We start from the raw sequence: 26,758 nt of genomic DNA on the forward strand, positions 1-26,758 counted from the left end.
AATTACCCTCTGGATGATCCTCCCTCAGGGAATGTGTGCCAATTTTTATATATTTGCTAGATGTAGCTGCATGCTGCTTTTAGATCTTAAGAAGTTCTGTCTACCTACTAACATGCATAAGTGAGAAGAGGGTCTCTGAGCTTTCATATGGTTGAATTTGACTATGGTTGCAGAGAGATACTGTTTACTGTGAAAAAGTAAGGAAACATTCCTAAATTGGTGTTCCTCCTCTCAGAATAGTTTTTTGGAAAAGACAACAAAATAGTAAAATTATATAATTTTCAAATGTTTGAACAGCCTAAAACAAAAATATTCTTAAAGTGTTCTCAATTTGTCTGTCTTTTTTTTGGCATCATAGATAATACTACTAAGAAGCTGTATGATAAAACTGATGAAAGTCATAAAGGAATTATAGTTTCTGCAATAAATTTTAGCACCAATATGACAGTTGCCAAAATGAAGGAGATGATTCTTAAAAAGTTAGTGAGAAAAAACAAAGACACTCTTGGAGCACCTAAAAACAGCAGGGTAAAATACTTCCCTCCCTCCCTGTTAAATAATCTGGCTATGCTATTCAAATGATAAATAATTTATTTTAATTAATATTAGTAAAAAGATTGTTATACCACATGCTCCTGAACTTTCCTAGAATATGCACTTTATAATGGAAACTCCGGTTTTCAAATCAATATAATTCAATTTTCCAACATGGAGAATTATACTGATTGAGAATTACTAAGGCCAAAAGAAACCACTGAAATCTGAATAAAGATAAGAATACTGGAAAATGGGTTAGATGCTAACCTTGTGGTAACAAGAGAAGAGCCTTGTAACAACTCCCTCTTTCTTCTTCCTTCCTTCCTTCCTTCCTTCCTTTCTTTCTTTCTTTCTTTCTTTCTTTCTTTCTTTCTTTCTTTCTTTCCTGAGGATCAAACCCAGGGCTTCACACATGCAAGGCAAGTGCTCTGTCACTAAGCTACATCCACAACCTTTTTTATTTTTTTATTGTGAGATAGTATCTTACTAAGTTGCCCAGGCTGGCCTTGAACTTGTGATCCTTCTGCCTCAACCTCCTGAGTATCTGGGATTATAGACATGCACCACAGAGCTCACCTGTCTGTTTCTTAAAATGGTGTTGGGTATTTCTTTTTCTTACCCTCTGTCTACCTGGATAAGTATGTTAGCTTTTTATCACTGGGATTAAAAAAAAATTAAATCTGGGAAAACAACTTAGAAGGAAAGATTGATTTTGGCTCCTAGTTTCAGAGGTTTTAGTCCATGGTTTCAGAGGTTTTAGTTTCAGAGGTTTTAGTCCATAGTCCTTCTGAGCAGAGGGGTATAGCAGAGGAAAGCTGTTTACCTCTGGGAAGCAGAGACAGCAGAAGAGGCCAGGACAAGATAGAGTCCAACAGGACATGCCCCCAAAGACCTGCTCCCTCCAACTAAGTTCCACCACCTCCCAGTATCCATTCAGAGTATGAATTTATTAATAGATGAATCCACTGATGATGTTAAAGCCCTCATGATCCAATTACTTCTGAAAAGCCCCACTACTGAACATTGCTTCATTAGGGACCATTGAGCTTTGGGGGGATATTCCATATCCAAATTATGACTGCCCATTTATTCAACCAAATTCTCTGTCACAATAGACATTTACATTGACTCCAATTCAATACCATAAAATAAGCAAAGGGGTAATTCCTACGATATCAATTTCAAGAGCTTTTAAGGGTTTGCTTCAGATTTCCTGATTTTTAACTGATGATTTAGATAATCTTGGTAGATCTTTGCCTTCATAGGTAAACTTTAGAGATTTTGAAAAGGTTAATAATAGCCCAGTTAGATTAGATAATAGTACCTAATTGCACCACTAGCAAGCAAGAAAATTTTAGTTTGTGATACAAAAGAGGGGAAACTGGGTGTCTTACTAAAAATTATATTGACCATTACAAATTAGGTAATTAGGTAATTCAAAGTAAAGAGCTATTTGTATTTTTTAACTAGTTACTTGTCTTGCAAAAAAGACAATTAACTAGTTAATCTAAAGGGCCTAATGCGCAGAGATTTTAATCAGTATATTTCAGCACATAATATTTTCAAAGATGGAAAGTAACACAAGCTTAAAAGTTGGAATTGTGTCTGAATATTCTGCTGGTTGTTCTTGACAACAGCATTTGTAGGAGAATTTTAAAAGTCTAGTTCCAGGTGATAGGCTTATTCCCAAATGAGAGTACATATGAAATAAATAGCTAGACATCTATGATAGTGCCTTGCCAATAATAAGTAAATGCGCTCAATAAGTAAATACTTAATAAGTAATAGGCCTGTTCCTTTGTACAATTACACAATTAGATTATTAGCATCAAATATATTTCTATCATCAGACATAATTATTAGAAGTCCATAGAGGGTGAGCAGATTTTTCATTACTCTGAAAACTTACTGTTTTCTAAGATCTTATCTTCAAAAATAGAACTTGGTATTCTATTTTAATAGAAAAATAGACATGATATTATGTATAATTTTGTTCTTATTCCATAGCGTAATTAATATTTCTAATTCTTACTTTAAACAAAGGTACTACAAGTTGATATGCTTTAAAACATTTTGTTTTCCTTAAGATTATAATATTTATTGATGACATGAATACTCCAGGATCTGATATGTATGAAGCACAGCCACCACTGGAACTGATCAGACAATTGTTAGACATGGGAGGGGTTTATGATACTAAAAGAAATGTATGGAAGGTAAAGTATAAGCTAAGATTTTGTTCACATTAAATATTGTTATTTAACAATAAATTAAACATTTGTAGCAGTGTGAAGTAAATTAAGTGAGAAATCTAGTCAGTATAGCCATATGGACATGTTAAAATGAGTCTAAGAGCCTAAATTAATCATGTCAATTACATCTTTGCAATTTAGAATAGGTCCATGTGTTTCAGAGACTCTACGTAGATTCTTTTCATCATTTCACCCAGCTTTACAGTGCTGTGATATTGTAAGAACATGTCAAATGGCCGTTATTATATTAACAGCTAAGCATCTTTTCACTCCAAGTCAATCTGATCATGCTGAAGACACAACTCAACTGGATCTTTTGATTTCTCACTTATCACCAAAATCCTCTTTGCTAATCTCAAAAACACACTGCTATTTTCTAATGATTGTTTATCATTTTTAATTCACATGTAATAATTGCATATATTTATGGGTCACAGTGGGTTGTTTTAATACATTTATACAATGTGTAATAATTACATCCATCACCTCAAACATTTATCATCTGTGGTAAAAACATTCAAAATTCTCTCTTCTAGCAATTTCAAAATATACATTATATTATTGTTAACTATAGTGACCTATATAACAGAGCATCAGAACTTATTCCTACTTTCTATAACTTTTTACCTGCTATCCATTCTCTTCTCATTTCCTGCTCCCTGCCACCTTCCACAGTCTTCTGTGAGATCACCTTTTTTAGATGCCACAAATGAGTAAGATCATGCAGCAGTATTTGTCTTTCTGTGCTAGGATTATTTAACATAGCATAATGTTATCCAGTTTCATCCATTTGTAACAAACAACAAGATTTCCTTTTTTAAGACTGAATACTATCTCATTGTGTATATACACCATATTTTCTTCACCCATTTATCCATGGATGAGCACTTGAGTTATTGCATATTGTTGCTATTGTGAATAGTTCTATGATGAACACAGGAGCACAGGTACACTTTTGACATACTGATTTAATTTCTTTTGAATATATATACTCAATGGTGGGATTGCTTACACATATAATAATTCTATTTTTAGTTTTTTAAAATATTTATTTTTTAGTTATGTTTTATTGTAGTTGGACATAATATCTTTATTTTATTTATTTAATTAATTTTATGTGGTGCTGAGGATCAAACCCAGGGCCTCACACATGCTAGGCGAGCACTCTACCACTGAGCCACAATCCCAGCCCCTATTTTAAATTTTTTTGTTGGTTCTTCTTAGTTATATATGCCAGTAGAATCAATTTTGATAAAATTATAAAAGCATGCACTATATCTTATTTTACTTAGGACCCTATTCTTATGGGCAGGCACAATGATGTGGTTCACTTAGATATTTTCTTATGAGTATATAGGAAAATTATGCTAAATTTATTCTACCATCTTTCCTAATCCCCCCCTTTTTCCTTTTGTCCTCTTTTGTCTAATCTACTGAATTTCTCTCCTCTCCCTACCTGTTTAATCATGGTTTAGCTGCCACATGTCAGCAAAAACATTCGACCTTTGGTTTAGGAGATTGGCTTATTTCACTTAGCATGATATTATCTAGATCCATCTATTTACTGGCAAAAGTCATAAAGTCATTCTTTGTGGCTGAGTAATATTCCATTGTGTATATATACCACAATTTCTTTGGCCATTCATCTGTTGGACATATAGGCTGGTTCCATAGCTTAGATATTGTAAATTGTACTACTATAAACATTGATGTGGCTGTGTCACCATAGTATGCTAATTTTAAATCCTTTGGGTATATGATGAGGAGTGGGATAACTGGGTCTAATATTTAAGGAACTTTCATACTGCTTTCCATGATATCTGCATTAATTTACAGCCTCACAATAGCATATGAGAGTACCCCTTTCTCCACAACCTTACCAACACTTGCTTTTTCTTATCTTTTTTTTTTTGTAATATGCATTCTAACCAGAGTAAAATGATGTTGCACTATGGCTTTCATTTGCATATTGCTGGTGATCAGTGATGTGTGGTGTATTTTCGTTTGTTGAACTTCTTGTCCACTTCTTAAACTTGGATTATTTGGGAATTTTTGTCACTGAGATGTTCCTTATATATCCTGGATATTAATCCCTTGTCAGAGACATAGTTTGTAAATATTTTCTCCCATTCTATAGGTTGTTTCTTAATTCCACTGACTAATTGTTTTTCTGTGCAGAAACTTTTCCATTTTCTTCAATTTCATTTGTTTATTTTGCTTTTGTTGCTTGAGGTTTTGAAGTCTTAACCCCAAAATCCTTGCCCAAGATAATGTTATGCATAAAACATTGCCCTGGTTTTTTTTAGGAGTTTCATAATTTCTAGTAGTTGCTTTACAGGGAGGGGAGAGATATTCCTGATGACTTTAGAAAGCCTGCAAGAAGTAACATCGTGAAATTACACTTTAGAATAGGTAACTTCTAAGAACATAAATTTCTATTGCAATTTTTGTTTTGCAGTATATAGTAATCTTAATATTTTCACCCAAATATTTTTAAAATCTTTTGTCCATTTGGGACAGGAAAGTATTTATTTCACTTCCTACAGATGCATTTAGTTACTATTCTTTTTTCACTCTTTCAGAATATTCAAGATCATGCTATAGTTGCAGCCTGTGTTCCTCCAATCGGTAAAAACAACATTAGCCCACGTCTCCTCAAGCATTTTTCCATCCTGGTATTGCCTCATCCTCCACAGAGTGCCCTGCGGACTATTTTCCAGGTAACACATCCAGTTCATTTTCTAATGAAAAATATTAATTTCATGGTGTAAGAAACATTTGTGAGAACTTAAAACCACTTTGAATAGATTTTATTTCCCCCTCTATTTTCTAGTCTATTGTTATAATGTCTGTAAATATCAAAAATATAATTCAGTGTGTATAAGAAACCCAGAGATCACAGGACTTTATTCTCTAAGATGCTGATCCAGTATATACAGGATAGAATTTTGCTCTTTGTGTATGCATGCACACACCTACACACACACACACACACACATGCACACACATATGTGTGCTAGGAATTGAACCTAGGATCTTGTGCATACTAAGCATGGGTTCCACCACTGAAACACCCCAGTCCCTCATTTTATTGTAGAACAAAAAAAAAACATCAAAAGATCTATTATGTCAGTCTGGATTGGCGTACATGTATACTTTCTTGTTTACAAGAACCTTTACCCCATTTGTGGGCTATTGATCCCTGCAGCAGTATTACCAGGGACTTTTTGAAAAATTGATGTAAAATTTTATCTTTAAATTTTATATTGTAAAGGAAAATGCAAGATGAATTTTAAAGAATGTAATAATCTTGCATAAAATTTATTTTCCTATCAAACTAGATTTCAAGTTCAGCCATTTTTCCAGTAAGATATTTCAGAATTCCCAGAAGAAAGCATACATGTATACCAATCCAAACTAACATAATAGTTCTATCATGTTACATTTCCTTTAGTAGCATCTACTGGGGCACAAGGAAATGGAATAATTGTCAGCACACCTGATGTACACAGAGGTGGAGCACAAATTGTCTCCAGAGGGAGGACACATTCGACATGCTTCTAGATCAAGCACCAAACTAGGACCAACTGGGAATTTTTAACATTTCTAAAGAAATTAATCTTCTACTGAGTAGGCTTCTTAGTAGAGTTTAGCCAGAAATAGTCTATACTTAAAATTTTTAGAAAACTAAATTATAAAACTTCTTTTTAAAGGCTCATTTGGCAATGTATTTCTTCATCAATAACTTCTCACCTGATGTTCAGAAATATAAGGATCAGATAATATCTTGTTCCCTCACTATGTACTACCAAGTGTGTAAGTGTATGTTACCGACTCCAACAAAATGCCACTACATGTTTAATCTTCGAGACGTGTTTAAGGTGTGTTTTAATATTAGTTCTACAGCTTATTTTTAAATTTTAAGTTGAGGAGATGTAATTTTACTAAACTGAATCTCTCCCCCTCCCCTGCTGTCTCTCCTTTCTTGTTGGTATTGTCAATAAAAGCAAAATTCATGTTGTTTGGGTTTTCTATATATTAGCAGTTCATCCAATGAATAAGTTGAAAAGAAATTTTCTAATAATCCCAAGAAGAGAGTTCAATAATGAGACCACTGAAACTGTTAGAATATTGCCTGAGATTCTCAGCAGGAAAAGAAAAGATTACAATGTAAATTTTGGTCTTGCTTCATTTCTGAGATTTCATTGTGACTACCCAAAACATATGCATATCATAAACATGTTTAAATTTTCACAGATTTTGGCAACAAAGCTGATTTAGTCATCTACCTTGGTTAAATAATTTTCAAAATTGCAATGTTTGAAAAAAAAACCCAATTCTTGAATTTGCTTTCTCCCCTTACTATGGGACTTCATCCATAACTACCACATTATGGTCCTTACATTTAGAATGCTGAACCCATCAACATTTAAAAGCATTTTTCTCCCATCTCCAGCACCTCCATGCTGGCACCATAATTAAGACTTGTGGTTGCTCATCCCAGCAAGCCTTCTCTTAGTTGTAGCTGAGGATTCCCTAAATCTCCTCCCACTCAGGGCAATTCTGTGCCTATTGTCCTTGACTTAATAACATGTTTGTCTCATTAGAAATTCAGATTATCGATTGTAGAAACTGATAATTTTTACCTTGGATAATTGCTATTTTTATGAAATATAAACATGCAAAATCAGAGTCTTTACTTCAAATACTATCCCACTAATGTCTTTATAAAATTTTATTTTTGAATCTCTAATAGCTTCTCCTAGGAATTCTACAAGCTGACAAGACTATTATTAACTCCAAAGAAATGCTTGCTCTACTCTTTGTTCATGAAGCCACCCGGGTGTTTCATGATCGATTAATTGAAGCCACTGAAAAAAGCTTTTTCTATCAGTTGCTTTCAAAGGATCTTGAGAACTATTTCCAGGTAAATTTATGGTTTAAAAAATATTTCAAATGGGATCATGGGCAAAATGTTATTTTGGAAGTCCTCAAACATTTTCTTAGTATTAATGAAAGCAACTTTATCATATTAACGATTTGGGAGGGGGTTCACAAGAAATGTTGAAAAATAGATTGAAATACAGTGGAAATAGTTTGATTTTAATACTTTGGTTCATTCTTTTGGCCTCTGAGGAGGCTAAAATCTGCTTATTTTTCTCCAGGACTAGCAGAACTGTTTACTCTTGAGACACTTCACCAAGGCTCCTCATCCCTCTCGGGACCATCTCCATTCATTTCTCACTGCCTGTCTTTTAATCCAGGTCACAGAGGAAAGTGTTTCGATAAAGTGATTCACACCAAAAAGGATGTGGGCTGGCAATGTGGCTCAATAGTAGAGTGCTTGACAAGCATGCATGAGGCCCTGGGTTTAATCCCAAGCACCACAGGAAAAAAAAAAAAAAGAATTGTGACTAAACAGAGCAGTGAGCTCAACTTCCTTTACCACCTTTACTATCTCTTCTCAAAAGAATTAAGGAGAAAATTTCCTTTCCAGAGTTGACTCTTCTTTGCTTTTTCTTTTTTTTTTTAATGATGCCATGTTCTTTCACCCTATTCATAGAAGTACAAGAAATATAATAAATTAAAAGACCCAACTATATTTTATATCAGTAAAAGAGAAGTATAGAATGTAAACTTTATTCATAGAAATATAGATATAAATGCAGATAAACTCAGAATATAACATACATATATGTAAATCTATGTCTCTCTCTATATATATGTCTAGATATATATATGTTTTTGAGATAAGTCACAAATTCATGAAGATTTTTAAAATGCTTTATGGACATTCTCATTATTATTTTCTTTTAATTCAAGTTTTCTGCTCTTCAGCCCAGATCCATCTTGATATAATTATTCACGTTAACCTTATCACTTCTATCCTCCAATCTTTTTTTATAATTTTTATTCTAATTTGTTATATATGACAGAAGAATGCATTACAATTCATATTACACATGTAGAGCACGATTTTTCATATCTCTGGTTGTATACAAAGTATATTCACACAATTCATGTCTTCATAGATGCATTTAGATGATGTTCATCTCATTCCACCATTTTTTTTACACCCCTTGGTCCCTCCTTTTTTCTTCCTCCCCTTTGCCTATCAAGAGTTCATCTAATCTTCCCATGTCCCCCCCTTCCCAACGACACTATGAATCAGCCTCCTTATATCAGAGAAAACATTCAGCATTTGGTTTTGGGGGTTGGCTAACTTCACTTAGCAAATTATTTTCTTCAACTCCATTTACCTGAAAATGTCATAATTTGTTTTTATTGCTAAGAAGTATCCCATTGTGTATATATATAGCACATTTTCTTTATCCATTCATTTACTGATGGACATCTAAGTTTGTTCAACAGTTTAGCTATTGTGAATTGAGCTGCTGTAAACATTGATGTGGCTGTTTCTCTGTAGTATGTTGTTTTAAAGTCCTTTGGGTATAGACTGAAGAGTGAGATACCTGGGTCAAATGGTGGTTTCATTCCCAGTTTTCCAAGGAATATCCATTCTGCTTTCCATATTGGCTGTACCATTTTGCAGTCCCACCAGCAATGTACGAGTGTGCCCTTTTCCCCACATCCTCGCCAACGCTTATTGTTATTTGTATGTTAATAGCTGCCATTCTGACTGGAATGAGATGAAATCTTAGAATACTTTTGATTTGCATTCCTCTAATTGCTATCGATGATGAACATTTTTTCATATATTTGTTGATTGATTGTATATCATCTTCCGAGAAATGTCTGTTCAGTTCCTTGGCCCATTTATTGATTGGGTTATTTCATTTTTTGATGTTTAGCTTTTTAAGTTCTTTATATACCCTAAAAATTAGTGATCTATCTGATGTGCATGTGATAAAAATTTGCTCCCAAGCTGTAGGCTGTCTATTCACCTCACTGATTGTTTCTTTTGCTGAGAAAAAGCTTTTTAGTTTGACTACATCACATTTATTAATTCTTCATTTTAATTCTTGCACTATAGGAGTCTTATTAAGGAAGTAGTGGCTTAACCCAATATGATGAAGATTTGGGCCTACTTTTTCTTCTATTAGACGCAGGATCTCTGGTTTAATTCCAAGGTCCTTGATCCACTTTGAGTTGAGTTTTGTGAATGGTGAGAGATAGGGGTTTAATTTCATTTTGTTACATATGGATTTCCAGTTTTCCCAGCACCATTTGTTAAGATGCTATCTTTTCTCCAATGTATGCTTTTGGTGCCTTTGTCTAATATAAGATAACTGTAATTATGTGGGTAATTCTCTGTACCATTGGCTACTAGCCTATTTTGGTGCCAATACAATGCTGTTTTTGTTACTATTGCTCTGTAGTATAGTTTAAGGTCTGGTATAGCGATATCACCTACTTGACACTTCCTGCTAAGGATTGCTTTAGCTATTCTTGGTCTCTTATTTTTCAAGATGAATTTCATGACTGCTTTTTCTATTTCTATGAGGAATGTCATTGGGATTTTAATTGGAATTGCATAAAATCTGTATAATTCTTTTGGTAGGATGGTCATTTTGACAATATTAATTCTGCCTATCCAAGAATAAGGGAGATCTTTCTATCTTCTAAGGTCTTCTTTAATTTCTTTCTTTAGCATGCTTTGTTTTCATCATAACGATCTTTCACCTCTTTTGTTAAGTTGATTCCCAAGTATTTTTTTGAGGCTATTTCAAATGAGGTAGTTTTCCTAGTTTCTCTTTCTGAGGATTTGTCACTGATACACAGAAATGCCTTTGATTTATGGGTGTTGATTTTGTATCCTTCTACTTTGCTGAATTCATTTATTAGTTCTAGCAGTTTTCTGGTGGAATTTTTGGGGTCTTCTAGGTGTAGAATCATATCATCAACAAATAGTGATAATTTGAATTTTTCTTTTCCTATGTGTATCTCTTTAATTTCTTTTGTCTAATTGCTCTGGCCAGTGTTTCAAGAACTATGTTAAATAACAGTGATGAAAGAAGGCATCCCTGCCTTTTTCCAGTTTTTAGAGGGAATGCTTTCAATTTGTCTACATTTAGAATGATGTTGGCCTGGAGCTTAACATAGATAGCTTTTCAATGTTGAGATATGTTCCTGTTATCCCTAGTTTTTCTAGTGTTTTGAACATGAAGGGGTACTGTATTTTGTTGAATGCTTTTTCTGCATCTGTTGAGATGATCATATGGTTCTTATCTTTAAGTCTATTGATGTAATGAACTACATTTATTGATTTCTGTATGTTGAACCAACTTTCATCCCTAAGATGAACTCCACTTGATCATGGTGCACTATTCTTTTTGATATGTTTTTGTATTCAATTTGCCAGAATTTTATTGAGAATTTTTGCATCTATTGTCATTAGAGATATTGGTCTGAAGTTTTTTTTCATTGATGTGTCTTTGCCTGGTTTTGGAATCAGGGTGATATTGGCCTCATAGAATGAGTTTGGAAGTGCTCCCTCTTTTTCTATTCCCTGAGATAAATTGAAGAATATTGGTATTATTTCTTCTTTAAAGGTCTTGTAGAACTCAGCTGTGTATCCCTCTGGTCCCAGGATTTTCTTGGTTGGTAGGCTTCTGATGGTGTCTTCTATTTTATCACTTGAAATTGATCTGTTTAAATTGTATATATCATCCTGATTCAATTTGGGCAAATATATTGTTACTGCCATTTACAGTGACGAGTCCTTGCTTCCCGAAATGCTAAAGTATAACACCAGAGAAGCACACCGAGGCAAGTATAGAGTGGAAAGTAGAAGCTTTATTAAAGGACAGAAGAAAAGACTTCTCCCCAGAGGAAGAAGAGGACCCAAAAGGCGGAATCTGTGGAAGGGGGAAGTCTTTCCTTTTCTATAGCTAAGGTCTTCTTTCAGCTTTCCCACACTCCTGTCCTTTGTTTCCTTTATCTTTAAGTGATAGAATGCAGGTGGGTAGGCTCAAAAGGTGGGAGATAGGTGGGCTTAAGGAGTAATCTGGGCAGGAAGGGCCTGGGGCAGCTTTTGATTAGCACCTCCCTGTTTGCTGGGAGCTGTTTCATTAACAGTTCCTTAGGATGGGCTCCAGGCCTTGGGGACATTAACATTTCAATTTCCCTAAGTGCTGCTCTGGTTTCCTGGACTCCATTCTCAATAATGGCCTCCATTTTATTTATCTTACTAGATATTAGACCCGATTTACCTAACTACACTACCTACCTATCCTCAAATCTTGCTTCAATATTACTCTAAAATTTGTCAATGCCCTCAGTATTTTCTATTTTATTGAAACACAAGTTTTCAAAATAATTTCTAATTACCTTCTATATTTCTGTAGTGTCCATGATGATATTTCCTTTTTCATCATGGATGTTAGTAATTTGAGTTTTCTCTCTTCTTCTCTTCATTAGCATGGCTAAAGGTTTATCAATTTTATTTATTTTTTCAAAGAGCCAACTTTTTGTTTTGTCAATTTTTTCAGTTGTTTCTTTTGTTTCAATTTCATTTATTTCAACTATGATTTTAATTATTTCCTCTCTTCTACTGCTTTTGGTGTTGATTTATTTTTCTTTTTCTAGGGCTTTGAGATATAATGTTAAGTCATTTGTTTGTTGACTTTTTCTTCTTTTAGGAATGAACTCCATGCAATGAACTTTCCTCTTAGTACTGCCTTCATAGTGTCCCAGAGATTTCAGTACATTGCCCGTTCTCATTCACCTCTAAGAATCTTTTAATCTCCTCTTTGATGTCTTTTGCAACCCATTGTTCATTCAGCAGCATATTATTTAGTCTCCAGGTGTTGAAGTAACTTTCATCTTTTATTTTATCATTGATTTCTTTTTTTAAAATATATATTTATTTTAGTTGTAAATGGACCTTTATTTTATTTACATGCAGTACTGAGACTAAAACCCAGGGCCTCACACATGCTAGGCAAGTGCTCTATTGCTGAGCCACAACCCCAGCCCCTTTATCATCTCTAATTTCATTTCATTACGATCTAATAGGATACAGGGTAGTATCTCTACTTTTTTATATTTGCTAAGAGTTGCTTTGTAGCATAATCTATGGTCTGTTTTAGAGAAGGCTTCTTGTGCTACTGAGAAGAAAGTGTATTCATTCATTGAAGGAAGAAATATTCTGTATATGTCAGTTAAGTCTAAGTTATTGATTGTATTATTGAGTTCTATAGTTTCTTTGTTTGGCTTTTGTTTGGACGATCTATCCAGTGGTGAAAAAGATGTGTTAAATTCACCCAGAATTATTGTGTTGGAGTTTATTTGACTCTTGAACCTGAGAAGAGTTTTTTTGATGAATGTAGACACTCCATTGTTTGGGGCATATAAATTTATTATTATTATGTTGTGTTGATGAATTGTTCCCTTAAGCTATCCTTCTTTATTCCTTTTGATTAAATTTGGCTTGAAATCTACTTTATTTGATATGATTTTATTTGCTTGCTTCCTCAGTCCATGAAAGTGGTATAATTTTCCCAACCTTTCCCCTTCAATCTGTGGATGTCTTTTCCTATGAGATGAGTCTCTTGGAGGCAGCATATTGTTGGGTATTTTTTTAATCCAGTCTGCCGGTCTATGTCTTTTGATTGGTGAATTTAGGCCATTAACATTCAGGGTTATATTCTATTCCCTATCATTTTTGTTTATTTTTTATATTTAACATATAAATATATATATTGACTTGGTTTCTCCTTTGATTAGTTTTCCCTTTAGTGTAATACCTCCCTTTGCTGATTTTCATTGTTGTTTTTCAATTCCTCTTCATGGAATATTTTGCAGAGGATGTTCTGTAGTGCAAGCTCTTGAGTTGTAAAATCTTTTAACTTTTGTTTATCATGGAAGGTTTTAATTTCATCATCAAATCTAAAGCTTAATTTTGCTGGCTATAAGATTATAGTGTTGGCATCCATTTTCTTTCAGAGCTTGATATATGTTGTTCCAGGTTCTTCTAGCTTTCAGGGTCTAGGTTGAAAAATATGTATATAATCTAATTGGTTTCTCCCTATATGTAATCTGATTTCTTCCTCTCATGACTTTTAATATTCTCTCCTTATTCTGTGTGTTAGGCATTTTCATTATAATGTGCCTTGGTGTGGATCTGTTGTGATTTTGTACATTTGGCATCCTGTAAGCCTCTTGGATTTGGTTTTCCAATTCATTCTTTATATTTACAAAATTTTCTGATATTATTTATTGAATAGATTGCTCATTCCTTTGGTTTGGAACTCTATTCCTTCCTCGATCCTAAGATCTCTTAAATTGGTCTTTTTATTCTATCCTGTATTTCTTGAATGTTCTGCTCATGGTTTCTTACCATTTTAACTCTGTGGTCTACATTATTTTCAAGATTATCTATTTTGTCTTCATTGTCTGAGGTCCTGTCTTCCAAGTGGTCCAATCTCTTGGTGATGCTTTCAATTGAACTTTTAATTTGGTTTATTGTTTCTTTCATTTCAAGGATTTCTATTTGGTTTTTTAGAATCTCTAGCTCCCTATTGAAGTAATCTTTTGCTTCCTGTATTTGTTTATGTGGCTCTTTGTCAAAATAATCTTTTGCTGCCTGTATTTGCTCTCTTATGTCATCCTTTAATTTGCAGAACATTTTAATTATGTACACCCTGAACTCCTTCTCTGTAATTTCTTCTGCTGTGCTGGCCATGGATTCTAATAATGTGATATCTTGATTTGTTTGGGGCACTTTCTTTCCTTGTCTTTTCCCTTCTAGCACTGTGGATCCAAGGCATTACCATTTTACCCTATAGGCTCATAGTGCCCCTGTAGTGATCCAATATCTTTCCTTTGAGGTGAAGGGCAATGTTATCAGATCCCAATATTAACAATATACACCCTAAAAACAAATATTTGCTAATAAGACGTTTATAGTTTGGTCTCAATGTAAAGAAATGGTGAATTCAATTTTTATCTACAATATACTCAGTAGGTTTGTAAAAGGGTTTACAGTTTCTGATGGTGGACAAAAAACCTGGAGTGAGGAGTAGGATGATATGATGAGGAGGTAGGAGGTGAGTATATAGAGTTGTTATATCTTAGGAAGTGTGAAAGAAAAATCTAAAGTGGAAGTTTAGTAGCAGGAAAAGGGAGAGGTATTAATTTTGGGTAGACAAGTAAGTGGAAAGACGGTAAAGTACATAAAACAAGCACACATATATATATATATATCAAGAAAAAAAATTTTAAATGTTAAAATAGCAGAAATTGGTGGGAAACAAAAGAATATACAACACAACTGTAATATACTATTCAGACATCCCAGTCCTGAAAATCCTAATTCATGCAAAGTACTTGGTTTCATATATATTGGGGATGTGAGGGTGGGAGAAAGGAGAGGGAGAGGGAAAAAAAATCTTGAAGGAAGACACGGGGCTTGTTTTGGTTGGAGCTCAGTATCTTTCCCACCACCTTTTTCTCCCTCCAATCTTTTTTTAATATCTGGTAAAACAAAATTTCCATTAAGGACTTAAGGGTAATCCCTTTTCCAGGTCCACACCCACCACCACCTCTACTCACTTGTCTAGAATCTTCCAGGGCTCAACTCAGTATGTGGCTCTTCTTCACTTACCTCCCTGGAGCTGCTTTGGGTAATGCCCCAGGGTCATCTTGTCACTAGTTTCCTTCACTCAAACACTAGAATCTTCAGCCCACTCTTCTATTTTTTTCACTTTTCTGCCCTTTTCTTGGAGAGAAAGTTGAACATAGAGATTACGAACACAGGTTCTACCTAAGTCCAAAGTCCAGTTTCCCCACTTATGAGCCCTGATTCCATGGGCAAGTGACCCCTCTTTGGCTTGATTTCCTAATCTCTATTTAAGTATGATTATTGTACCTACCTTATAGGACTGTGCAAGAATTAATAATTCTAATTTAAATAAAATGTTTAGAACCATTTCTGACACATGTAGTAAGTATTCAATAAATATAAACTATCATAATACTAAAAAAAAAAATAAACTTTATATCTGCATTTCAAATATAGGCAGTTGGTTTGGTGAAAAGAGCCTGAACTTTTGAATGTGACTTTGGTTTAACTTTTAAGTCCATCTCATATTACCCTGGCATTTCATACTCAACATGTGTAAAACCATTCCCAGTCTCCACCCACTGCACCTTCTCTACAATCAAGATGCCCCGCCCTCATGCTCCCTACTCCAGTGACTGGTGAGACTATCTAAGCCTCACCCATGACAGAATACGAACATCTAACATCTAACCCCCATATTCCAACCAGAAGGCGGCATGGTCTCTGTGGCCTCTGCCTTTACAACCTTCTCTTGCATCAATCCTGGCCATCATTCAAGACTCAGCTCATGAACCTTACTCTAACTGAAATAAAACGGGCACAGAGAGACAAATACCACATGTTCTCACTTTCATGTAGAATCTAATGTAATCAAACTCACAGAAGCAGGAGTAGAACAGCTAGGAGAAATGGGAGGGGGAAGGTGGTCAAAGGAAATGAAGCCTCAGGAGGAATAAGATATTTTTAGATCTTTTGTTAATAATAGTGTATTATACATTTCAAAAACTGCATAAATTTCAAGTGTTTTCACCACAAAAAAAATGGTATTTGAGGTGATAGATATGTTAATTAATTTAATTGCCTCACATTGTATTCATAAACCACATTACTCTGTACCTCATAAGTATATTGAACTATGATTTGTCAATTAAAAATACTTGTTTAATTAAGCTCATGCTTTCTACATTTTTGTGGTCTTTTTTGAGCAACACCACCCCCTTTCTATATTAAACTCCCATTCTTTGTAGTTTTACAGGCCTATGGGATTTCCCTGTCTTTCCTGTCATTATGATAATATAATTTCATATCTCTTTCTAGTTTACAAGTTCCATAAGAACAGAGTCATTGGTTTCTATCTCTTTCTGAGTCCCCAGAACTTGGCATCCTCCCACCAACTGATGTTCAATAAATACATCTGCAGTGAATGAATATATAAGGAATGAATGAAGGGTTGGAGAAACTTTGGTAAAATAATGATTTAAAGAGAGATTATTATTATCCTAGAAGTTCCTAAACAACTCCCCATCAGTACCTAGCACAATTTGATTTTGAGGCTTTATCATACAAAGGAATAGATGTACAGCAATAAAAAAGGAGCAAGCAAATTTATAGGAGCCAGGTTTTACCCAGCAGGGATCAGCCTTAGAGATAGCAAGAGCTACTACAATAACTCAAAGACCATATTAATCAAATCTTCATTAAGAACATAAGAATATACATTATTCCTGTGTCAGGTACAGTGGTACAACCTGTAATCCCAGTGGCTTAGGAGGCCGAGGCAGGAGGATCGAAACTTCAGAGCTAACCTCAGCAACTTAGTGTGACCCTAAGCAACTTAGCGAGACCCTGTCTCAAAATAAAAAACAAAAAGGGCTGGGGATGTGGCTCAGTGGTTGGCTGAGTGGTTAGTTCAATCCCTGGTACCAAAAAATAAATAAATTATTCCTGTGAATAATTTATAAATTAATTTGTTGATAGGCTCTTTTAAAAATAAAATAATATGTAATACATTATACCAGGCACTATTTTAAGAGCTTTATATATCATTACTCATTTTCATCTTTATTCATAACACCTGTATGATGTATGTTCTGCTATTATCATCATTTGACAGATGAAACTGAGCAGAGTAAGGTTGAGAACTTGCCCAAGGTTACACAGCAGTAAGAATTATTCTAACCCAGGATATCTGATGCCAGATATTCTCTTAACCATCTACCATACCACCCCTCAATGTTCATTTACCATTTGCTAAATAAACATCTTCTGAATGCCCATCAGGAATTTCCAGTGCTGGATACCAAAGACATAAATCCGAAGACTACTAGAACTAGTGTGGACCTTGCCTCCAAACATTTTGCAACTCAGTGGGTACAATACCTTTCTGTAGGTGTTATGACATCTCTGTACACACAACTCTGGTGGAACAAAGGAAGAGAAAGCAACTTTACCTGGTTTTTGAGGAAGGGAAAATGGTCAGACTTTCAAAGAGGAAGTAACTCATGACCTTGGTATAAAAGATAGGCAAGAGTTTGCCAAATGGACCAGCAAAGCAAGTGTGGAAACTTGCAGGTCTGCAGTGAAATTCCTTTTCCCAGATTCTCAATGGAACTGCCAGATATCTCCAATTCCAGGAGTTCTTAACCTGGGGTCTGAAAAGCAAGTGACTCACCTGAGATGGAGATTCAACCAAGAGATTTTACTGGGGGGGCTGCCTGAAGGGGAAGAAAAGAAGAGAGAGAAAGCAGAGAGAGGAAAGGAGGAGGGCAGAGAGAAAAGAGAACAGAGGAAGAAGAGGAAGAAAAGGAGAGGAGAGAAAGAAGAGGAAGAGAGCAGAAAAAAAAGAGGGCAGAGAGGAGGAGGGCAGAGAACATGAGCTTGCAAGCTTCAGCTTAAGAAGGGTTGCATAGGCGATGTGGCAGGTGCTGATTGGTAGGGTGACTCAGGAACCGGGAGCAGACACTGTGTCCAGCGGGGATTGGTTGAGAAAACCTTTGAATTTGGTGCTCTTCCTCTTGGCGCCCTTTGGAGAGGAGGGGGAGGAGTAAGGGATTTGGTGATGTTCTCGCTAGACAGAAACTTAACTTCAGCGGGGAGTCTCCCACACACCCAACAGGGTCCAAAGAACCTCAAAAAGGTTTTAGATAGAACTGTATTTTAGTATATTTGGCTTCCTTTGTAACCCCTATCTTTCATTATATGCATTTTATAATGTTAATCTGAGCAGAATGCACAGGCTTCACTGTCAAAAGGAGTCTATAGCACAAAAAATGTTACCAACCCCTGAATCCTAGACTCACTGTACCAGGAATGTCTCTGCTACAGATATACTGGTCTTGATAACAAGTAGGATTGTACTGTATTGATAATGTTAAATTCTTGTCTTACAATAGATTAAGTGGACTCCAGAAAACCTGATGAATGACCCAACTGTATTTGTGGACTTCTTGGATATAAACAAGACTCTTAAAAAAAAAATCTATCAGAATACTAATGACTATGATAAACTTGCCAGCATACTTAAAGAATTCCAAATGAAGTTGGGTTCAACATCTTTGGAGGTAAAACATATACTACATAAAAATTTAAGGTTTGTTACATATGTAAATATTTGTATGCCCACACACATATATACATATATATTATATCAATTTTTTAAAGAATGTGTGTGTGTGTGTGAGAGAGAGAGAGAGAGAGAGAGAGAGAGAGGAGAGAAAGAGTCCAAAGGAGGAAAAGTATGCCCTCAGATTTCAAGGTAAACAATTAGAAATACAGTCTTATAGTACTTCACCTTATTTTGTCTCAATAGTATATAATTTAAAGCATGGTATACAAGTGAGGCTGTAGAGTGTTGAGTGACCAGTCAATTAAGGTAAGAGATGAAAAATCAAGTGTGACAGTAGGCTTCAGACTAACAAGGAGCAGCAAAATGGTTGTGACTCTCTTGACATCTTTTGCATTGTTGTTGGCAGAGATGTGCTGAAACAGAGAAATAACAAAACCATCAGCACCATAAATCAGTTTCCTAAGACTATACTTTCCACCACTTGCTCCACTTGCCAAGACAGAACAACAGAAAAGCAGCCTAGATACTATGGTTCTCTTCATTTTCTTGTCTCAGCCTGATGGCTGTTCAACACTGCTCACTAGAATATTAGCGTAGAGATGATCCTCATTGTGAAAATATACTTTTCCTAAATATGCATGTACACCAGCCAACTGGACCCAAATCACTGGATTACTAGAATAGTAATTCTCATTCCCATATTATTGTGTATAAAACCATAACACACATCTGATTTTTCTACACCTATAATCAGTTTATCACATTTCTTCTGCTAGATTCCTCATTCCATGGTGTTCTTCAAGGAAGCTATAGAACATGTCATAAGAGCTACAAGGGTCCTTCGACAACCAGGGAGTCATATGTTACTGGTATGAATTTAAATCTTTTAATTTTTGTTTTCTTTTTGGTGCCAGGGATTGAACCCAGAGGCTCTAAACCACTGAGCTATATCCCCAGCACACACACCCTCCCTTATTTTTGAAACAGGATCCTGCTAAGTTGCTTAGGGCCTTGCTAAGTGATTGAGACTGGCTTTGAACTTTTGGTCTTCCTGCTTCATCTTCCTGAACTGCTGGAATAACAGGCATGTGTCACAGCACTTGATTTTCAGTGTTTTTAAGTTTGCAAAATAAAAATTAAGAAACTTCAATAAAGTCATCTTTCTAGCTGAAGTTTAATTTACCCACTTTTGAAAAATCACAGTAATTAAGTCATAGAACAGGATCCTTTTCCTTGCTAGTTTGCACAAGAAATTTGATATCACATATAAATGTTATTTGTTTTGGAAAGGTATTTGACATGAATAAAAATTAATGGATCTGGCACAGCTTCTAGTGTATCCCAGCATAGATATGGTATCTATGCAGGTGGATCCTGACATCAAAAATAGTACATTAACTTGACAGCCATTGCAGTACTTTGAGCTCCATATAGACAGCACTGGGGCAAGTGAGAGCCAGATGGGCACTGGGTGACTCTGTGCTTGCTGAAGAAAAATAACTAAACATGGGCAAAGGAGATCCTAAGAAGCCAAGAGGCAAAATGTCATCATATGCATTTTTTGTGCAAACTTGCCAGAGGAGCACAAGAGGAAGCATACAGATGCTTCAGTCAACTTCTCCGAGTTTTCTTAGAAGTGCTCAGAGAGGTGGAAGATCATGTCGGCTAAAGAGAAAGGAAAATTTGAAGATATGGCAAAGGTGGACAAGGCCTGTTATGAAAGAGAAATGAAAACCTATCTCCCTCCTAAAGGGGAAATAGGAGGCCAAGAGGCCTCCATGGGTCTTCGTCTTGTTCTGTTCTGAATATTGCCCCAAAGTCAATGGAGAACATCCTGGCCTATCCATTGGTGATGTTGCAAAGAAACTGGGAGAGGTGTGGAATAACACTGCTGCAGATGATAAGAAGGCTTATGAAAAGAAAGCTGCGAAGCTGCAGGAAAAATACAAAAAGGATATTGCTGCCTGCTGAGCTAAAGGAAAACCTGATGCAGCAAAAAAGGGAGTTGTCAAGGCTGAAAAAAGCAAGAAAAAGAAGGAAGAGGAGGAAGATGAGGAAGATGAAGAGGAGGAGGCAGATGAAGAAGATGATGATGATGAGTAAGTTGGTTCTAGAGTAGGTTTTTTTCCTTGTCTATAAAGCATTTAACCCCACTGTACACAACTCACTCCTTTTAAAGAAAAAAAATTGAAATGTTATGCTGTGTAAGATTTGTTTTTAAACTGTACAGTGTCTTTTTTTTTTTTTTTGTATAGTTAACACACTATTGAATGTGTCTTTAGAGAGCCTTGTCCTGGTGGTATTTTCAATAGCCATTAACTTTGCCTGGTACAGTAAGGGGTTTAAATTGGCATGGAAATTTAAAGCAGGTTCTTCTTGGTGCACAGCAAAAATTAGTTATATATGGGGATGATAGTTTTTCATCTTCAGTTGTCTCTGATGCAGCTTATATGAAATAATTGTTGTTCTGTTAACTGAATAACACAGTGTAATTGCAAAAATTAAAGAAAAAAGTTGCAGCTGTTTCGTTGACATTCTGAATGCTTCCAAGTAAATACAATTTTTTATTTTAAAAAAGTATATTAACTTAAATATTGACTTAGAAACATGAGGCTTTGCACAAAATTTTGCTTCTCATGAGAACATATGGGAGCTAAATTCTTAGAAAACTCCTAAATACTTCAAATAAAGAAAAAGTTTTGGAGAGCTAAATAAATCTAAGATATATAACCAATTATAAAAATCATACTGTTTATAACAGTTTAAGTTATTATTTATGCCTACTTTTTTATACTTTATTTATAACTATTTAGTTCCTTAGATATGTCTTTTTTTTCCCAAGTAGGACTTGTTCTTACATTCAGAACAGCTAAAGCTTTATTTAAACACTCCTTTATTTAAGTAAACATTTACAGGAAGATTATATGAAATTAATTCAAAATTAGAAAATTGAATTAAGAAAAAAATACAAAGTAATTTTTCTCTACCACCAAAGCTATTCTTCACCAACTGATCCCATCTGTAAATGGAAACACCACATCTCTTCAGCTATATCCAGAAAACTGAGTCATTCCATCTTGTGGCTTTTCCATCACTCCACATTCATCAATAAATCCTGGCAATACAATTTTCTAATGTATCTCAAGTCTGCCCACTTTGCTACATCTTCACAACTACAACCCTTTTTAAGCTGCCGTCATCTTCACCTGGACCAAGAAACAGTCTTTTCTGATTCTCTTACTTAAAGTATCATGCCCCTTTCCTCAGCCTGGGCCACTTTATCCCCTTATTCTGCTTTGATTCATTCCAATTCTTCATATTATCTGAGCTTAAATTGCATATAAATTTTATTTATTATCTATCTTCATATTTATAACACAAGTTCTAAAAGGGCTGATTTTTTCCCTCTGATTTCAATTATTAACATTATTTTTCTATTCCCAAAGGGTATATATTCTTGATTTACTTCTTTTACAACAAAGTGACCCCTTTTTTTTTTAGCAAATTGATTGTTTTCTAATAAGTACATTTAGGGAAAGTCCTCAATAGTTAAATTCCTCAGAATGTTTTCAGAGTAATTTTTTTAAAGCCTACACTCACCTGGAAAGTTGAATTCTTAAAAATTCCTATATCATCATTCTCCTGAACCCATCTGTACTGTCAAGAGCCATTACTGAAAATACAAAATTTTTTTAAAAAGACAAATTCCTGCTTCTCCTGATCCTATTACTATTTTTTTATATTTATTTTTTATTTGTAGTTGGAAACAATATCTTTATTTTATTTATTTATTTTTATGTGGTGCTAAGGATCAAACCCAGAGCCTTGCTCATGCTAGGCAAGCACTCTACCAGTGAGCCACAACCCCAGTCTGTGACCTTATTACTATTTTGTCTACATAAGCATCCAAGATAGATTTTTGTCCTGGATCAAAGTAACACAGGGGTTCAATTTTGCAAAGCAGTAATTTTAATTTTGGAGGTTAAACTAGCAACTGGGACTTCTCCAGGAAGGAGCAACTGGAAGAAGCATAATGATTTAATGAAGAACCTGCAGGATATTAAAAATAATGAGCCAGTCATGATCTAGGTTAGAGAATAACCTGGTGACATTGATTTAATTAGGTAACCAAGTAAAAGAAGAAGTCATGTTATTTTTTAACATAAATATTATATGGTTTGACTGAATTGTCTTGTTGAACTAACAAAGAATATAAGAAAACAAACATTAGTATTTCAATTTAAGGTATGGGTTAAAAGAGTCTTGTAGACAATTTATTATGTAAAATGTTTAGTTTTCAACAAAAATTATAAGATATGGGAAGAGACAGAATAGTGTAAGTTATATACAGGGAAAAAAGCAGTCAACAGAAACTCTTGAAGGTAATCCAGAGATCACTTGCCAGACATCTGGAAATGCAGCTGTTATTAATATATGAAAGAATTAAAGGAATATACATATATTAAAAATTAAAGTATACAACAATGACTTTTCAAATAAAGAATACCAATAAAGAGATAGAACTTATTTTTTAAAATAGAATTTCCAGGGTTGGAAATGATAATAAATGAGATTAAAACTTCATTAGAAGAGCTCACAGCAGATTTAAGATAACAGAAGAAAGAATCTGCAAACTTGAACATTCAGCAATAAAAATTATTCAATCTGGGGAAAAAAACACAGAATCTTAGAGACACCATTAAGTACACTAGATATACCAAAATATACATATTGTATAAAAGAATAGAAATACGAAGTGATAGAAAACATGATATAAGCCAGGTGCATTGGCACTTGCCTATAATCCTAGCTGATCAGAAGGCTGAAGATTTTTAAGTTCAAAGCCAACCACAGCAACTTAGTAAGGACCTGTCTCAAAATAAAAAGGGCTGGGGATGTGGCTCAATAGTTAAGTGTCCTTGGGGTTCAATCCCTGATGTGTGTGTCTGTGTGTGTGTGTGTGTGTGACGTGTTTTCATTTACATGCCCAAAATTCTTTCAAGAAGCTTAATGACAGCAAGAAATTCTAGTAAACACAAGTTAATTCACACCTAGACACATCAAAGACAAAGAGAAAATCAAGGTAGCAAGAGAGAAACAACTAATTATGTGATGGGGATTCTCAATCAGATTAACTGCTGACTTCTTGCCAGAGTAATTGGGACATCTATGCTGGAACTCCAGCCATTGCTAAGGGCTGCTAAGGGAGAGTATTTAATTACTATGGGGGCAGAGAAACAGATACAAGTTGTATCTTTTATTTGCTCATTGAACATTTGCATTTCCTTTTCTGTGAATTATTTTATTTATTTCTCTTGTTTATTTTTTCTTCTGTGTTATCTCTTTAATCAATTTGTAGGATTATTTATCTATTCAGATACTAATCTTTTCTTCATTGTATACGTGGCAAGTGTAATTTTCTATATTAATCTTTTTAATTTATTTACAATATCATTCAGTAGTTTTTAATTATAACATAAAAATACAAAAAAAGCCCCAAAAACTATAATTTAAAAAAGAAAGAATTAAAATAGAGCTCTAGAAAACATCAGTTGAACTCAAAAAAAGTACTAAAGGAGAAACAAAGATGAAAAAAGGAGATATATAAAAACCAAAAATATGGCCAACAAAAATCAAACCATGTCAACCATGACATAAATATAAATGCATTAAAACGCCAATAAAAAGGGAAAGATTTTAAGATTTTAAGATTATATTTATTTTTAAAAGAAAAAAATTTAAAATGTGACTTCTATGTCAACAGCTTCAAAGACACAAAATAATTGAAAATGAAAGAATGGAGAAAGAGAATCCATGCAAACAATTACCATTTGAGAGTTGGAGTAGATGTACTAATATCAGACAAAGCAGACATTCAGGGGAGGAGATACTGTCTGAGACCAAAAATAAACATATAGTAATTATAAAAAGGGTCAGAAAGGGATTGCAGTTATAAACATGCACAGCTAAAAACAAAGCACCAAAAATACATGGAGCCAAATCTGAAAGAATTTAAAGGAGAAGTAATCAATTACAACAGTAGTAGGACTTCAAAACTACCATTCTCAATAATCAGCAGAGGGAATAGACATAAAATTAGCAAGGGTATAAATAATATCAACAATATTATAAAATAACTTGATCTAAATTGACATGATAAAAGACTTCACCCCAAAACTATAAAATACACATTCTTCTGGAAAAAAAAAACTGGAATATTCTCAAGGACAGACCAGATGCAAAACCATGAAACAAGTCTCAATAAATTTAAAAGAATTTTAAATTTGCAGTATGTTTTCTGATCACAAAAGGATTAAATTAGAATTCATTAGCAACAAAAGGAAATTTGAGATGTTCATAATTATGTGGAAATTTTACAAATGACCAATGATTGAAAGAAATCAGAGAAATTTTAAAATACTTTTAGAAAAATGGAAACAAAAGCACAATGTACCTAAAGTACTTAGAGGGAAATCTATACCTCTGAATTCTATATTTAAATAAAGTAAAACTTCTAATCAATAAGCTAATCTTCTACCTCAGGAAACTATAAAAAAATCAAATTCAAAATAAGCAAAAGGAAGGAAATAATAAAGATTAGAGCAGCAAATAGAAAACAGAAAAACAAAATTGGTTTTTTGAAAGGATCAACAAAATTAACCAACTAGACTGAACAAAGAAAAAAACAGGAAAGACATGGGCTAAGGTTGTAGCTCAATGGTAGAGCACTTGCCTAGCACGTGCAAGGCACTGTATTTGATTCTCAGCGCTGCATATAAATAAGCAAAATAAATGTCCATTGACAATTAAAAATATATTTTTTAAAAAATTGGAAAGGCAATTCAAAATTATTAAAACCAGGAATTAAAGAGGCGACATCACCAACATTACAGAAATAAGGATTATAAGAAAATACTATCCACAACTGTATGCCAATACATTAGAAAACTTAAATTGAAGAATACGTTCCAACACAAACTACTGAAACTGAGGACTGAAAAAATCTTAATGTATCTATACAATAAAGAGACTGATTTAACAATTTTTACATTCCCCACAAGGACAACTGCAAAGCCAAATGGGTTCACTAGAGAATTCTATCAAACATTTAAGAAAGACTTAACACAAAATCTTCACAAACCTTCTATTTTCCCTTTTAGAAATAGAAGAAGCAATACTTCCCAACTCATTTTTTTTATTGGTTGTTCAAAACATTACAAAGTTCTTGACATATCATATTTCATACATTAGATTCAAGTTGGTTATGAACTCCCAATTTTACCCCAAATACAGATTGCAGAATCACATCGGTTACACATCCACATTTTTACATAATGCCCTAATAGTAACTGTTGTATTCTGCTACCTTTCCTATCCTCTACTATCCCCCCTACCCTCCCCTCCCAACTTCTCTCTCTACCCCATCTACTGTAATTCATTTCTCTCCTTGTTTATTTTCCCATTCCCCTCACAACCTCTTATATGTAATTTTGTATAACAATGAGGGTCTCCCTCCATTACCATGCAATTTCCCTTTTCTCTCCCTTTCCTCCCACCTCATGTATCTGTTTAATGTTAATCTTTTGTTCCTGCTCTTCCTCCCTGCTGTTCTTAGTTGCTCTCATTATATCAAAGAAGACATTTGGTATTTGTTTTTTAGGGATTGGCTAGCTTCACTAAGCATAATCTGCTCTAGTGCCATCCATTTCCCTGCAAATTCCATGATTTTGTCATTTTTTAGTGCTGCGTAATACTCCATGGTGTATAAATGCCACATTTTTTTTATCCATTCATCTATTGAAGGGCATCTGGGTTGGTTCCACAGTCTAGCAATTGTGAATTGTGCTGCTATGAACATCGATGTGGCAGTATCCCTGT

General features: G+C 34.4%; 1 protein-coding gene across 1 annotated transcript in view; it reads left to right on the top strand.

The window, feature by feature from the left end:
* Dnah14 (dynein axonemal heavy chain 14) overlaps positions 1-26,758 on the top strand; it is a 376,944-nt gene that overhangs the window by 225,233 nt on the left and 124,953 nt on the right. Inside the window, exons 47-53 of the mRNA XM_046419847.2 lie at positions 359-528; positions 2,625-2,753; positions 5,372-5,509; positions 6,503-6,670; positions 7,546-7,716; positions 18,708-18,875; positions 19,657-19,749. Of these exons, the coding sequence (XP_046275803.1) occupies positions 359-528; positions 2,625-2,753; positions 5,372-5,509; positions 6,503-6,670; positions 7,546-7,716; positions 18,708-18,875; positions 19,657-19,749 (1,037 nt within the window). The remainder of the gene's footprint in view (positions 1-358; positions 529-2,624; positions 2,754-5,371; positions 5,510-6,502; positions 6,671-7,545; positions 7,717-18,707; positions 18,876-19,656; positions 19,750-26,758) is intronic.

Source organism: Marmota monax, unplaced genomic scaffold (genome assembly GCF_021218885.2).
Source record: "Marmota monax isolate L192 unplaced genomic scaffold, Marmota_monax_Labrador192_F-V1.1 WCK01_AAM20220418_F8-fsc00153, whole genome shotgun sequence".
In the NCBI taxonomy this organism is placed as follows: Eukaryota; Metazoa; Chordata; class Mammalia; order Rodentia; family Sciuridae; genus Marmota; species Marmota monax.